This window comes from Eleginops maclovinus, chromosome 3, assembly GCF_036324505.1.
Source record: "Eleginops maclovinus isolate JMC-PN-2008 ecotype Puerto Natales chromosome 3, JC_Emac_rtc_rv5, whole genome shotgun sequence".
Taxonomy (NCBI): domain Eukaryota; kingdom Metazoa; phylum Chordata; class Actinopteri; order Perciformes; family Eleginopidae; genus Eleginops; species Eleginops maclovinus.
Genome location: NC_086351.1, coordinates 12,638,233 through 12,653,285, shown reverse-complemented (window position 1 = coordinate 12,653,285; position 15,053 = coordinate 12,638,233). Strand labels below are relative to the sequence as shown.

Sequence of the window (15,053 nt, the reverse complement as noted above, 5' to 3'; positions counted from 1 at the left end):
TATATCTATGCTCTTTCACTTACAAACAGCCAAAGTCCCATATACTGTATGTTCTGCACAGTGTATAAAACTGTATTGCACTGAAACTTACCATGCACAAATATGCCTTACTGCACTACATTTCTTGAAATCATGTATTATAGGCCTGTATTTATTTGACAATACAAAGAGTTGGCAGTGTTTCAGCTTTGTTTACCTGTTGTCTCCTTTTGCATTTGAGGGTGGTGGGTGCAGAACTGTTTGGTTGTCTTCCATTTCCACAACACATTTTGTATTCAGTTCAATTTCTGTGGAGAGAAGTGTGTTAGGGGACAGTTAGCAAGAATGCGGGGGTGTGAAAAGTAAAATCGTAGCGACTTTAGCTGTGTTCAATAGACTGAGCTCTGACTTCATAACTCGAGCTGAAAGCAGCAATGGCGAAGAAATCCAAACTTTATGATAATGTTGCATGAATCCGAGGAGACAGACAGGCGAGTTTTCAAAGAGAAATCATCGTTATAACACTTACCCCTGCGGTTCATGGGCCGAACTCTCACTGCAACTTTTACCTTTGAATCCGACATTTTTGTCCACTTTTTACTCCCACCCTGTCTATAAGCTGAGCTAGCGATGTAGTCTTTGAATCCCCGACAAGAAGCCCGGGTTTCTACCGGTAAAAATGGCAGTAGACTCTAGTTAAACAACCCTAAAAGAGTCCAGACCTCGAGGAAAAGAGATAGCAATGTTTTCATGTTTCCGTTATATCCATCTGGGTTCGCTTTTTGTGCAAATCCAGCACACTGCTCCAGCCCCAGACAGCATCCCCACCGCCATCTTCCACTGGGAGCACGACTGCTCTCCTCTGGCAGACTGGAGACGGCTGTACCAAAGAGGGGGAAAGGATTTACTCACCGCTCCGCTTATCGGGGGGAAATCAGGGGACGAGCAATGTGAGGCCGTCTGACATGTTCATTTACATGCACCTGCGATAAGCATCATGTTAGGACAGTTTGGCGGTGAGAAGAGATGAGGGTTTATTAAAAAAGTATTTATAACAATGGCTTTATCACCCTCTCTCTTTCAAACACATTATTATTATTACCCCCACTAATTTAAAATAACAAAAGCATTTTGCATTTTTGTAATTTATTATCTAACTTTACACACATACGTTTTACTAGTTTACACACATACATCCACCATGTGTTAGTGTTAAATATAAGAAAAACTAAAACATAAGACATGATCTCAGTATCCAATGTGCCCTGAGCCCATTAGAACGAAACCACTTATTTTTGTTCAAATCCTCATCATAGATTTTTGTCTGCTAAATATTAAATGTGAGCAATTTAATCAATTGGGATTATTTTTTTCATTTTATTTCTGTGGCTCCAAAAGCTGGAAGTATCCACAATATCACAATGAACAGTTCCATGTAACAACTAAAACGGTCTAAAATGAAATGGTTTAAAATGTTGTCCATATTTTAAACAGTTTAAAATGTCTAAAATGTTTGTCCAAACATTTTACAAACACAAAGCAGCATATACCTCTAATTTCATTATATTCACACATCATTTTCTATATAAAACTTTACTTTTATTTATCAATAGTAAACTGCCAGGTAATCTTATCCCATAATAAGCTGGACTTCACACTTTTGTAATACTGTTCATACATTAGCTATATCAAGGGCCTAGTTTCAGATTTAGCAGAATACATCTTCACTGTATGGTTTCCACTGTCCAGAATGATGAGCGAGTTGTTCAATGTCACCAGTCCAACTGGGCGGACAAGGTCGTCCCCAACCAGAGGGGTCAGGGCGGGGCCATTCTGGAGCTGGCCCAAACTCCAAATTGTCCCCATATTGGAGTCAATCACAATCACATCTCCATTTTGATCAAAAGTCATGACGGACATATGCAGCCTCACTTTGGACTGCAGCATCAGGCTGAAAGTGTCCGTCTGATAAAGGAGGCAGAAGTCTTTAGTAAAAACTCTCAGCCTCGTGTGTGGGTTCCTCCCTGGTGGATATGTCTCTTCAGATAAATGCTCCATCACTGCAGTGTTTCCAGTCGCTCTACAGCAGGCCACCGCTTTTGGATGCTGCAGGTCTGATATGACTGTTTGATGTTCTACAGCGAGACCGTTTATAAAGTCCACTTTCATTTGAGAAAGTGTACCTGCCTGGAGGTCTGAGACCAGGATGTGCCCACAGCTGTCTGTATCTACACCCCAGGGCATCTGGAGGGAATCTTTCACCGTCATCATGTGGTTCCCCCTGGAGGTAAAAACCTTCAGGGCTTTATCACCTGCGTCCGTCACCACCACGTGACCACAGGAAGTCACTGCCACATCCACTGGGAAACAGATCTCCCCACTGCCATGTCCTTTTGGTCCAAAACTGTGTAGCTTCCTACCCTGAGGACTGAACACCACCACCCTCTTCTCGCCATCATGCACCACCACTATAGTCCCTGAAGATCCCAAAACAGCGATCCCAGTGGGGTTAATAAGAGTCCCCCACCCTCCAAAAGCAGTGCAGAGGTGCAGAGCTGAAGAAGTCAGACCTGCAGCCAAGCCAATGCCTTCCTTTGCCCTGTGAGGAGGGGCAGGGGAAGTGGGACTCTGGGACAACAGCAGCTCCTGTAGGTCACTAAGAGCCTGGCAATGGAAGTTGCTGTCAACACTGCACAGCTGTCGACAAAACGGGCACTCCAGCGTCCTCAGGAGAGGGTGGGTCAGAGCCCTGATGCATTCCAGACAGAGCACATGGCCACAGGAGAGATTCTGCGGCCTGTGCTCGCTCTGCTGAGTGCTGAACTTCTCGAAGCAGACTTTACACTCCAGGAGGTTGATCTGGATCTCTCTGAGAATCTCCTCAGGACTCCTCAGGGAGCCTCGACTCGGGAAAGCACGACTCTCGGCCATTAAATATCCTGATGTCCTTCAAACCTACTCAGACAGTTCAATCAGCTGATGCAGGCTGCAAAGGTTTCAGAAACCGAAACGTGGATTGATTAAAAATAATAAAACTTTGAATAAGATGGATCAAATGGTGAAGAGAGGGTTATGAAGGCCGAGCACTGCAAAACATTCTTGTCAACACTCATGTCCTTTACTTAGGCCGGAATCGTCATGTGACATCATGCATTATACTGAGCTCACTGCTGCCCTCCTTTGGAAATCAGCTTACACACATGCTGAAGCCCCCTTGTGTTTTGAACACTGCAAGCAGAGAAGGACATCACACAATTATTAAATGAATGAGGTATTACAGTCGTCTGGATCAGAGCCAGGATCTCATAAGCTGTTACATGGTGTTTGTGTGCCTGAACACTCACTGTTTGGTGATAGCTGCATGTAACTTGTGGCTTTCTTTCAGGAATTACTAGATCTCCATTCGTTACTTGATTCAATGTTAAGGACTAAACAACATTCTTTACTGTTCCTTTCAAAGGGACCATGAACCATACCTTTAAAAACATGTTGTTATAGGTCAGCACGAGGCAGTTATTTCAGTCTCTTAGTTTCAAGGTTTGCAGACGGAGTGAAATCTGATCCGAGACGGGCAGTGCTTCAGTCAGCCAATCCCACAATCCTCTGCTGCAGCAGGGCACTCTTTAGGGGTCAAGCAAGGTCATTCAGGATTTCCTTTTGTAAGGTGTTATTGTTGGTGTAGGCAGCTGCTTCATTTTAAAACAACAATAATAATCCACAAAGAGTTTAAGAGGAAATGTAAAACATTTTATTATGTCTCCTTATTTCACAGTGAAAAAGAACAGCCGTTTTTCATAGGAATTCTTTTTGGCAAATGACATCTAAATCCAGAGACAATGTACCCTTAATCGTGTCTACAGTAGCACAGGAGCCTGGTCCATTCCCCAGAGGTCAACCTCTGGATTGTCGAGGATTATGAAGGATATATGTGTATTTAGATGATGCTTACAGAGCAAATGAAAATAAACCGTCAAGAAAGCATTTGAGAGCAGAAGAATCCGACACAAAAAAGGCAGAATGGAGTCCAAATACAAACTGAAAAAAGTATGGAATAAAAAAAGAAACATGCAAACAGGCACAACGGCTGAATTAAATGTTACAATGAGAGTGAAATACATAAAAATAACAATACTGGTGCCTTGTTGTGAGGTGTTATACAAAGATCTTGACTACTCTAGTAACATTTTACTACTAAAACACTTGATTTGACACAGCCATGCAGATGTGATATATGCCATAACAAGAATTTTGACAGTCAAACAAAGCCGATCCTGCACTCGGAAAGGTAGAGCCTGACGTCACATGCAGGAATTTTAATAATTGTCCTCTGTAATCAGTAAAGTAAAAAAAAAAAGAAAAAAGATAGCAGCCACAGATGGACAGGGAGAGTAAAACCGCTCATTGTCACAATGATTCACAAAATACTCAAGCATAACAAAATGTACAGTTTTTGTAAGAAAACATTCTGAAAGTGCTTAAACTGTGTGCTTCGCTTTGTTCCTGCTCACACACAATCCTCAGTCAATGATCCTTACAAGCTAAAGCTGTCTTGCATTGAAATTCTGCCCACATTCAAGTTATAAACACGTAACAAATGTGAACATCTATGACTTAAATAGCCAAAAGTTGATGATGCGTTGCCCTTTCTGTGCTATAAACATAAAGGCTCCAATTAACATAATTCATTTTTCATAATGGCTTTTAACATTGAAATGTGTTGGACCAACATACTGGAGTTTAGCCTAAGGGAAAACAGTCAAATGTTCATTGACCATCATTGATATACTGTGTCATAGAATAAATGTTTGTAAATTATTGTTCATTAGCTACAATGATCATGCAGTCACATCTACAATCGGCAGTTTTTAATGCCACCATTTCCCCTCTCTCTGTCTCTCTTTCTCTACACACAGAAACCTGTGATCAGTGGTTTAGGAGTTTATTTTATGACTACACTTCATAGTTTAAAGTGTGCATCTCTGTAGTCCAAGCCTCTGTGCACTCCTAATAACACTGCATGGGCCTGTTCATCAACTCATCCTCCTCTGTCTCCACTCCCTCTACTGTAGGGACTTTATTTACACCAGGAAGTGGTTGCATCTTTACCCCCTTTTACAACCTGGAATCCTTCACACCTGGCTCCTTGGAGTGAGTTTAGGAGACGCACACCAGCCACTGGCTCCGACTCCTACTGGCTCTCCAGGCCGTTGACAGATTGGGTGTTTGAGGAGCCCTTCCCTCTGCGTCTTGTTGTCGGGCTGTTGTCGTCATCGTCCACCTTTGGGTCTTCTGAAACAATGAGTACATAATAATATTTTACTCAAACTTGAAGCATCAGAAAAACTCAATTTCAAAGACTAGAGGTTAGTCTTTTACAAGATTACAGTCACAGTAAATATATATGTTAAAACTTTAATCAGCCTTTCTTATGGTTGATGAATTAAAGCAGAGTCATTGTACCTTTTAACTCTTCTGGCGCATATTCATCATATTCATTGTAATTACTGTCTTCACATTCTGAGAGGGTCTGTGAAAAGAGAAAAGGAGACATGTGACACACATACCGAAACAACACCGGACCCTGTGCAGCTTTCAAAGCAGACAGAATGGTAGCAATCTTTAATTTGAAGCTTATATTGACTGGGAGCCCTCAAGAGCAAGTCATCTTATTGTGTAACTTCTCTTGCTTTGTTGCTGTGTTGGGATGTTTCTGGGCATCTACCACAATAAAACATATCAACCAGGGGCCAAATCATACCACACATCCAAGAGAAAAGTACAAAAATGTCAAGAAAGTGCAAATAAATTTCTTAAATGTAAAGCAATAGACATACCTTTTCATTTGGACCGTACATTTCAGCATACCAAACCATTCCATACAGGCAGAGGAATGTAATGAAAGCCTAGAAACAGATAGATGGCTTAATGATTCATTACAAATATTTTATAAATAATTAACAACAGTTTAAGCTTTTCAGGTTGAAATGTTTATGATGTAGAAACAGAAAGATATGTGTGAAAATGTGTGTCGACTGCAAGTGTGTGTGTCGACTGCAAGTCACAGAATTCAATGTATGATCAGACAAATTCTGACTGAAGAGAACGGTAAATTGTTTTGACAGAGAAATGCAAAAATGACAGAGAACTGATCTTACCAAACATAGCAGCCAGAGGACCACATAGAGGACCTGGGTTTTTGAGAACAAGTCCTGTCCAAACTTAATGCATCCCAAGGCCTCCAGAAAGGCTATTGCCCTGTGAATAATAATTATACAAATAAATGACCCTCAGATCAGATGTTAAGACCTTGTTGAATACATGCACGATATCAACATAAAACAGTATTTTAACAGGTCAAGACACAAGGAGGTGAAAGGAATGATAATAAAAACACTGAAATAGAAAATGATTCCTCTCAGAACAATAAAAGACAAAATGAATCGATACAACAAAATAAATCAAATAAAAACATGTATACATAATGAAATGATCATATAATGATGATAGAAGTTACTTGATTAAAAGACCAAATTAAAAGGAAATTAAACTAATAAAATTGTTAAATAATATAAGTTAAAATCAATAAAACCTTTAAAATAAAGAAAACAACATAACATTAAGTAAATATTGAAGACTAAAGTCCAAAAAAGAAGGTTGTCGCTAAAAAAATAGCTAATCTAAAAAGATGTATCATTAGTTGTCGTTTAAAAAAATTTGCAGCTAACTTTTATTATTACTAAAAAAACAAATAGGCGAAATATATGCAGCTTTTAACTGAAAGAAAAATAATCAACCTTTGCTAAAACACTTACCCAAACACCCAGCACTGGGTCCCAACTCTCTTACACTGTGTGTCTGTAAGGTACGCATAATACTGCCTGAAGCAAAGAACATACACAAAGCAAGTTAGAAAATGTTACCTCTAGTTCAACATGACTGCCTTACTATTAACGTTTGTCAAACTGTCAAGGAACACAACTTAAGCACACAACACTATCCCAGAAGATCTGCCGATATCAGTTTATATGGATTATATCCCTCCCAATATATGATTTTGTTTTTTACCTGACTGTTGGCGCTGTGATGATACCAACGAACAGAATCCGACACCAGCTGAGAGGATGGCTTGCAGGAAATACGAAAATGTGCTTGAGGAAGAACGTGTTCAACTCTGTAAGCTGCGAACAAAGAAAAAAATAGGTAGAAAGAAAAATAATTGATGTGTTTCTGTATACAATGAAGAAAAAAGTATGGAATATTTCCATTTTAAACTCAGTATTCAAGTACATATTTTATACATAGTTTCATGATAAATAATCTAAATTACAGTATTTAAGAAAAAATCTAGTATTCATATCTTTAGCTTTAATTTGTGCAAATATAAATATCCAAAACGTATGTCAATGACAACGTTGTTGGTTTCAAGGGCAGGTGGGGGGGCGGTCATCTTCAGCATTTTCTGCAGTGTGACACAATACAAGTTTAGGATTATGGTCATATGACAGACTTAGCTAGTCAAGGAAATCACACTGTTTGGCTTTCTCCTGCTGTACTGTTGTAATACCATTGTAAGTATGAAAATGGCCTCATTTCCTACTATGTTCACCCAATACGGACGCGAATTCCATTGAAACTGCAAGTCCGCATCATGTCTAGTGCGCTTGAATGTAGAGCCAACATAATACAACTATGATATTATTTTAATTTCAAAGCAGACATCTGTAAATAAATCCTTAATTCAGTCAAATGTTGTAAAGACTGCTATAGTCGAACTTCTAGGTTATATATATCACACAATTGGCTCATTGTTTTTGTTCAAGTTATCATAAAGGTAGAAAATATAAAGAAGTCATTAGGAGACAAATTGTTTGCGACTATTTCATTTTTAACAATCTCAAAGTCTGTTGTTTAATCCTACACGCATTATTTATATTGTACAATTCATCCTAGTTTCTTTGTGCCGTTTGATGGTATACACTGCAGTGCATGGAGTTGCTGTATACTTTTACTTTTCTGGTAATTTTACAGCAGAACAATCTTTTCTTTGTCAAACTATAATTAAATTGCCTTCTCTCATAAACTCAATATTTTTCTCACAAGACAATTGCCATTGGCTTTACCATGCGCCAGTTATAGTTTTAGAGACCATAAATCTGTCTCGCAGCAGAGGTTTACACAGAACAAGCACAGGTGTGGTAGCAAATAACATCTAATGACAGCTTCATTCCATAACAGGTGCCAATAAGCCATGCCAGTAGCACTGCATGCACAGAAACAGAGCCCTTGAACTGGCCTACCTATAAGGAATGCAGCCATTGTTAGAAATGTAATGGCAATGAAACTCAATGTCTGCTTTATAAATAGCAGATGCACCGAAAAAGGTCAATAAGTTCAGCCAGGGCCCTATCAAACAAAAGCGTTCTCACAATGCAAGTCACACTGCAGGGACACTCTGTCCAAGTCCCCCTCATCCTCACTGGAAGATAATGACAGGGAGGCCTGCTGCAGTGTTACTCATTTGGCCGGGATCCTGTGTGTAGAAGAGTAGCTAAACTGTCACCACACTGAGTCGAGCTGAGACGTCCCCCATCTTTTCAACTACCTCTCACAGACGGTTAATTACCATTTAAAGCCTCAAGAGAGTTGGGAACTGCCTGAGTGAGGAACAGGGATGACAATGTTGCTTCATCACCGCACCAAAAGGAGAGACACAGGCAGCTTTCAATGCCATGGTTGCAATTGGATGAACATTTGCCAGCAACAGTTGAATCTCCAATAGAAAGCAATGGAGCTTACTCAAGTTCTCCATCCATGCTTTTCTCATTACCACAAATTGCTCTCAACTAATCTAACGTGTCTTTTAACCGTGCGTGATTAACTGTCAATGTGTGGACAGCAGGACACTCTTGTGGTATATGGATCCATGTGAGACTGGTTTTAGATTTCAACAAAAGAGGAGGCAATTAGATTAGCCAAGTCTTAACGCACAGAAACACCGGATGATCCTGAATAGTCAGCTCTTAGTCAGCATGACATGGTCTGGGAGGATTTCTGGGTGACCCACCTGCCAGATGATCATAAACAGATAGACGCCCATCACCCGTTGCAGGGAAGACTTTGGGTCAAGCCAGCGTACGTAGGTCCAGCTTGCAGGGGTGAACTGTAGAGCAGCGCGTTTGATCTTCCCTGTGGTGGTGTGGATGTCCCTGGATGGGAAGCACAGGAGAAGGATTGCAAAGACTTGCAGATAGATTTACAACAAGTATTATGTTTGTACATTAGACAAAGCCGGATGAAAGTAATGCCATCACATTAATCATTCACTGCCACTCCGCCTTGATGAACTTTCAAGATCACGTTTCAAAACACCAATTTATGCATCTTTAGATATCTCAAATGCTTTTCTTGATGTGCACCTTTTAAATAGAATAGATTTGAGTCTTGCATTCCCCTGGGAGATTTCAAAGTCTTATTATCTTGTGTTTTTTTATGATTCTTGTAACTGTTTTTAATCCTTGTTTTGTGTAATTGTGATGTTTTTGTTTCGTTCCTTGTGAGCGTGTTTCTGTTTATTGCTTCAGAGATTTTAATATCAGATAGATTAAATAAATACAAGTTTGACTGGTCTTTCATTGGTCTGACAATACAATTAATTTTGAATTTTCATAATACAGCATAAAGCTGTAAGGATATATTTCACTTTCATTAATTTTCATAACTTTATTTCTAAAATCAGGCCTGGGATGCTTGCACCAGACTGAACAAATCCATCAGACTAAGAATGAAATTAAACTGGACATTGTAACTTGTAGTTGATTTCCAGACTAAAAGGTCATACTTAATACTGGCCCAGTGGTAGGTCCTCATTTCCAAAAAGCGACAGACAGTCATGCCGAGCCAGATGCCTCCTCCATTACACAGTAGAATGTCCAGAATCACCTGGTCCCACCAGCACTCAGCAAAGTTAGGCAGCAGATGCATGAAGAAGAGCTGAAAAGGAGATAATCAGAATCTGAAGTACTTTATTTATCCCAAACTGGGCTTTTTTTTGCGTTGCAGCTGCGAAATACAAAGAGAAGCAAAACAAATACAAATAATTACAACTAAAAAATAAAGTAAAAATAAAAATGAATGAAAATGAAATATACAAATGTAAAATGAGGCTATTATAGAATATATTATATCTGAAAAAATACTGACATACTGTTAATGTTTCATCCTGTAAAAATATTGGATTTGTACCAGATAAAACACTTACATCACCAGCCTATTCAGCCTAAATGTCACCATTATAAAGCTTCAAAGGGAGAAACATGCCACCAAAGACCAAAAGTGATTTGATACAGGGTGCTAGGGGATGTCACATAAGTTATAACCTTAGCTTCCTTACCTCAGTAAGCTCCCAGGTAATACTGATGGTCCAGCAGAGGCCATAGCTTCGAATAAGCAGGGCCTTCATACCCCAGCCCCAGAAATGGCTGAATGCAAAAATGTCAAAATGGCTCAGGATTCTCTCCCAGGTGATGTCGTGGCAGTTCACCGCGTAATCCTGAAAAAGAGCAGCGCAGCTTTATTAAAATGATTGATAATCCCCATGTAAGGGAACACAATTGGTGGATGTAAATCAATTCAAACATTTATTTTTTTGTGTAAGCCTTCATTGCTCACCATTATGTCTGCCTCTCTCTTGGCATAACGCAGGTTTGGGTCCAACCAATACATCAGGTTTTTCACCTGATGCCAGTTTAGGAAGATGACCAAAACCAGGAACAGGAAGTAGAGGACACTCAGACCTTAACAGCAGAGAGAAAACCACATTTGAAAGCGAAATGCGAGGTCCAAACAAAAAACAGTGGTTTCTTTTTAGCTATACTTACCAAAAACTATTCGCCATATCGCTGGATGTGGTCTGGTGAATGGACCTACAGTGAGGCACATAAACAATGTCAAAGCTTTAATCTACAACAAGTGATGGGAAAGACAGAGGTTTCTGCTTTTGCTTCCTTGTTTTGTTTGCACAGTTTCACATTGAGGATCTTGATCTAACAAACAATATGCTATGTAAAACAATCTGAAGTACAGTATAATGTTTATTACGTATAACCCTTTAACTGTTGTTGGTGGCTATGCAAGCCTTAGCGACTTAACAAAATACATACTTCAGGGTCCGTATTTTGCTCACCGTTAGGAAATGCCAACACACTAATGACAAGGAAGAAGGAGACGACCAGAATCAGCCCCACCCAGAGATTGTTGTCGGTATTTTCATCATCTCTGCAGGAAGGGTAAACAGAAATATCGTCAGGGATACTATGCTTTATGTTCAGCATCCCATTTTACAAGCACTATATGTTTCATATCCTCTCCACAGAGCTGTAAAGATGTTTCACACAGCAAAAATGAGGGGTTTGCATCAGTTGCATAGATTTGTACTTCACAATGTAGCTTGTGAGGCAAGTAATCACAGTACATGTAACGTTACATCGTTGCTATGATGGTTACATTATTGTAGCTGATATCAGCACAGGACATGACGTTCATCACTAATGCTTTATAAACACAACCATCTATTTTTATAGGCTTAAGTTGACGAATAATGACAGCAAAATTAAGGCAGTCATCACTCTTATTCATCCCAGTTTCTTAATGTGGGTGTTAATACATTTTTCAGTAAGAAAATCCTTTAAAATAGAAGCTACAAGCTAGCTAGTCTACCTGGTGCTGCCAGAGCATCACTGTTAGCAGAACGCTAGCAAACTAGGCTAACCAAGCGAGCTAACGCTAGCCGTGAACGACTTACCTTGCAAATGCGAAATACATCAGACTGAGCACCGTGCATGTCAGCAGCGTTATCGTGTGCGGCCTGTAGAAAAACTCGATGGTGATATCTTCAACCTGCTGCTCGTTTATCATTCGGAAATGCATCCTGTAATTCACATCATCCTTGCTCAAGGTGTGGGACCCGCTGTACACGGACGCCATAGCAGGACGCAGACTGGAGAGCTGCTCCTCATGAGAAAGTGATCCACAAACAAAACACACACAGGAAACCGGTTGAAATAAATATACACGGTTACGTATTTAACTAAGAGCCAACAAAAGTAGAAGTGACAGCTGAGCAGAGTGGGCAACAGGGGGTTAAAAAAAAGAGTTGAAGGCAGTTTTAAAGAAATTGTTCACTTTTGCTTGCGATTGGTGCTACATGTTTGTAGGGAGTGTCCCAAAGCGGAAGAGTCCACATGCCCTCGTTCATCATGTGCTGCTATGATTGTTTTTAGCCTGACTGACCTCCATGCAAGGACTTTAAATCCTGACAAATGACCAGAGGTTGACTTTTTAATGTACCAAATAATCCCGGTTACAATCTGAGACTACTGTGACCTCCTGAGTTCATATTTAAATCAAATACATACGCCTACAGGTTTGGGAACATCAACACAGTTATAGCTGTAAACACTCATCTAATATCAAATGATTGTGTTGTTGAATACATCTGCACTGCATACTGTACATGTGCTTCACTTGATTTTGTGTGTTTGACTCCCCCTTCTGGCGGCTAATGGCTTCACATATCACTGAAACCCCAAAACATCCTCACCTCCCAGCAGGGGTCTACATTTAACTCTTTTTGTTATTTCAGATGTTTACAGTATTTTTCAATTGTTAAAACAATTTTTTTGAAAGCAGAACTCATTTTCTCAAAACACTACACACAATTCACAAAAACACACACTCAAAGTGCAAAACACCTCACATATCTTGCAAAATGAAGCACAGCACCCAAAACTACATAAACACTTACCAAAACCAAACTTTTGCACCAAATGGCCCAAACTTCATTCACATCACAAGGCACTTTGTCCAACCAACTACATACGGATGTGTTCAATCTAAAGCACACTCATCTTTATGGGCTTTTTTCTGTATGGGGAGAATTCTGCACGAAAGAAACAGAAATATTCTGTTGAAACAAACCTTATTTATTTTTCTACACAACTAATGAGCGCAACATGCATGCACAGCACATACAGTTACAGTTATGTGAACAAAAATGTGCTCAATCTTACAGTTTTTTACAATTGCTTAAACACAATTTTGGAAACCATCCTGGTTTATCAAAGTGCTTAACACAATTCACACAACCACACGCCACAACTGCAAAATACCTCATATATGCAGCAAAATGAAGCACTGCAACCAAAACTACATATACCATTATAGAAATCAAACTTTTGCACCAAACGGCACACACTTCATACATATTACCAGATTTTTGTCTCACCAACTACACACTGTTGGGCAAAATGTAAAGCACTACCCTCTTTAGTAAGCTTTTCCATAATACTAAAATAGTTCAAATTGTTGAAAATTCTTCATATTGTTCACATGCACAGAAATATTTGTAGATACACACACATGCTGCTGTTGTTTTTTATTTTTCACCAAAAAAGTCAATGCAAAATATGTACAGCAGATACATTGGAGTGAACAAAAATATGCTAACAAAAAACAGTAAACTGAAAAAGAAAATTACAGAAAGAATGTGCAGAAAAAAAAAATATGAAAAAAAGAGGCGAGAAAAATACTGTAATTAGGCAGCATCTTGCCGCATAGCTCGATCTGGCCACAACGCCTCGTCCACATCACAGGCAATATCTTCCCTTGCCAGACATCGAGGGAAGAAGCGCCTTGAGTGCCTTATCCATCCCTGAATCGCACCCACATCAATTTCATCACATGCCTCTTCCATAGCCTGCAAAAGAGGCATGAGCATAAAGGGCTGCCGGTCGTAAACCTTCCACCGCCATGCTGAAAAGAACTCTTCTATGGGGTTCAAAAATGGTGAGTATGGTGGGAGGTATTGCACGACAAACGGTGGGTGGTCAGCAAACCAGGTTTGGACTGGGGCTGCACGATGAAAGCTCACGTTGTCCCATACTATAACATACCTGTTTCTTCGATGCTCTGCATCATTCATACGCTCTGGTGGTATGAGAATATTGTGGAGTCTGTCCAGAAATGTGAGACAATGGGCTGTGTTGTATGGTCCAAGGTTGGCATGACGGTGGAGGACACCATGCGTATTGGAGATGGCAGTGTACGTTGTGATGTTCCCACCACGTTGGCCAGGAACATCTATAATGGCTCTGTGGCCAATGATGTTCCTTCCCCTATTCTGGTCTTTGCTAAGTTGAACCCAGCCTCATCTACAAAGATGAACTCATGCGGGATTGCATGAGCATCCATTTCCAGAACTCCCTAGAAACAAACAACAAAAATCAGTCAATATGGTGTTATCAGTACACTGGGAAACAATGGTGCGTGTATGTTCTTACAGTAATCTGATTTCATTACTTTCCAAAACCAAGTTTACAACGGCAGCTTCCTGTACCCCGGTGAACATTAGGCCCCTTCCTCCACCATGGTTGCGTCTCTCAGTCCTTTAGAAAAACAAAAAAACAAAAACATAGGGCAATGCAGCCTGAAGATATTTCCCCCACAGTAGAGTAAATGATACAGGAAACATGTACAGTAAGTGTATGACATCAGCCATTCATGAAGTAAACAGGTGTCACCCAACTGATACACTATGAAATGGCGTGTACTACAAAGTGTGAAAGAAATGTTGGTTGCATACCTGTGCTCCAGTCTAAATGTCCGGATGACAGAGGCGACAGTAAAGCGGCTCAAGTTGGGCTGCACTCTCTGTCCAGCCTCTCGCATTGTCAGCCCATGGTTGATGACATGACTACTAAGGTTGCTCTGATTTCATTTGAAAGTTGTTGTCTTTGGCCATGAACTCCTCTACCAGCTCTACCCCGACCTCTCACTCTTCCTCCTCCTCTCATTCTCACCCGTCCTCTTCCTCTCTCTGCAACGTTTTCCATTGTTGTTGTAAAAAAAAAGTTGCTCACCTGTGGTGCTTTTATAGTGCTTACTTCCTGATTGAAGTGCTAACATTTAAGCATTGAGGTGTTTGGCCAGGTGGCACATATTTTGGCCAATTAGCTCATGAAGTGATATATTGAATGGCAGTGTTTTGACATGGCAAACATGTGACTTTGTGTCAGATT

The 15,053-nt window shown here is 40.1% G+C and overlaps 3 protein-coding genes across 3 annotated transcripts in view; all 3 read right to left on the bottom strand.

The window, feature by feature from the left end:
• kif13a (kinesin family member 13A) overlaps window positions 1-813 on the bottom strand; it is a 32,040-nt gene extending 31,227 nt beyond the window's left edge. Inside the window, 2 exon segments of the mRNA XM_063879391.1 lie at window positions 197-287; window positions 509-813. Coding sequence (XP_063735461.1) covers window positions 197-287; window positions 509-563 — 146 coding nt within the window. The 5' untranslated portion in view covers window positions 564-813.
• A 349-nt stretch (window positions 814-1,162) lies between these two features.
• On the bottom strand, window positions 1,163-3,082 carry LOC134862140 (E3 ubiquitin-protein ligase NHLRC1-like). The gene has a single exon (XM_063879875.1). It carries the CDS (start codon window positions 2,908-2,910, stop codon window positions 1,663-1,665), a length of 1,248 nt encoding a protein of 415 aa, XP_063735945.1. The 5' UTR covers window positions 2,911-3,082; the 3' UTR covers window positions 1,163-1,662.
• Window positions 3,083-3,704: 622 nt separating this feature from the next.
• Window positions 3,705-12,147, bottom strand: ptdss1a (phosphatidylserine synthase 1a). The gene is made up of 13 exons (XM_063879877.1): window positions 11,780-12,147; window positions 11,162-11,253; window positions 10,857-10,901; window positions 10,648-10,772; window positions 10,370-10,528; window positions 9,818-9,969; window positions 9,044-9,185; window positions 7,045-7,157; window positions 6,792-6,857; window positions 6,135-6,234; window positions 5,814-5,882; window positions 5,440-5,506; window positions 3,705-5,268 (listed from the first exon to the last, which is right to left on the bottom strand). The coding sequence occupies exons 1-13, from the start codon at window positions 11,959-11,961 to the stop codon at window positions 5,168-5,170; spliced, it is 1,413 nt and encodes a 470-aa protein (XP_063735947.1). The 5' UTR covers window positions 11,962-12,147; the 3' UTR covers window positions 3,705-5,167.
• Between the last annotated feature and the right edge of the window lie 2,906 nt (window positions 12,148-15,053).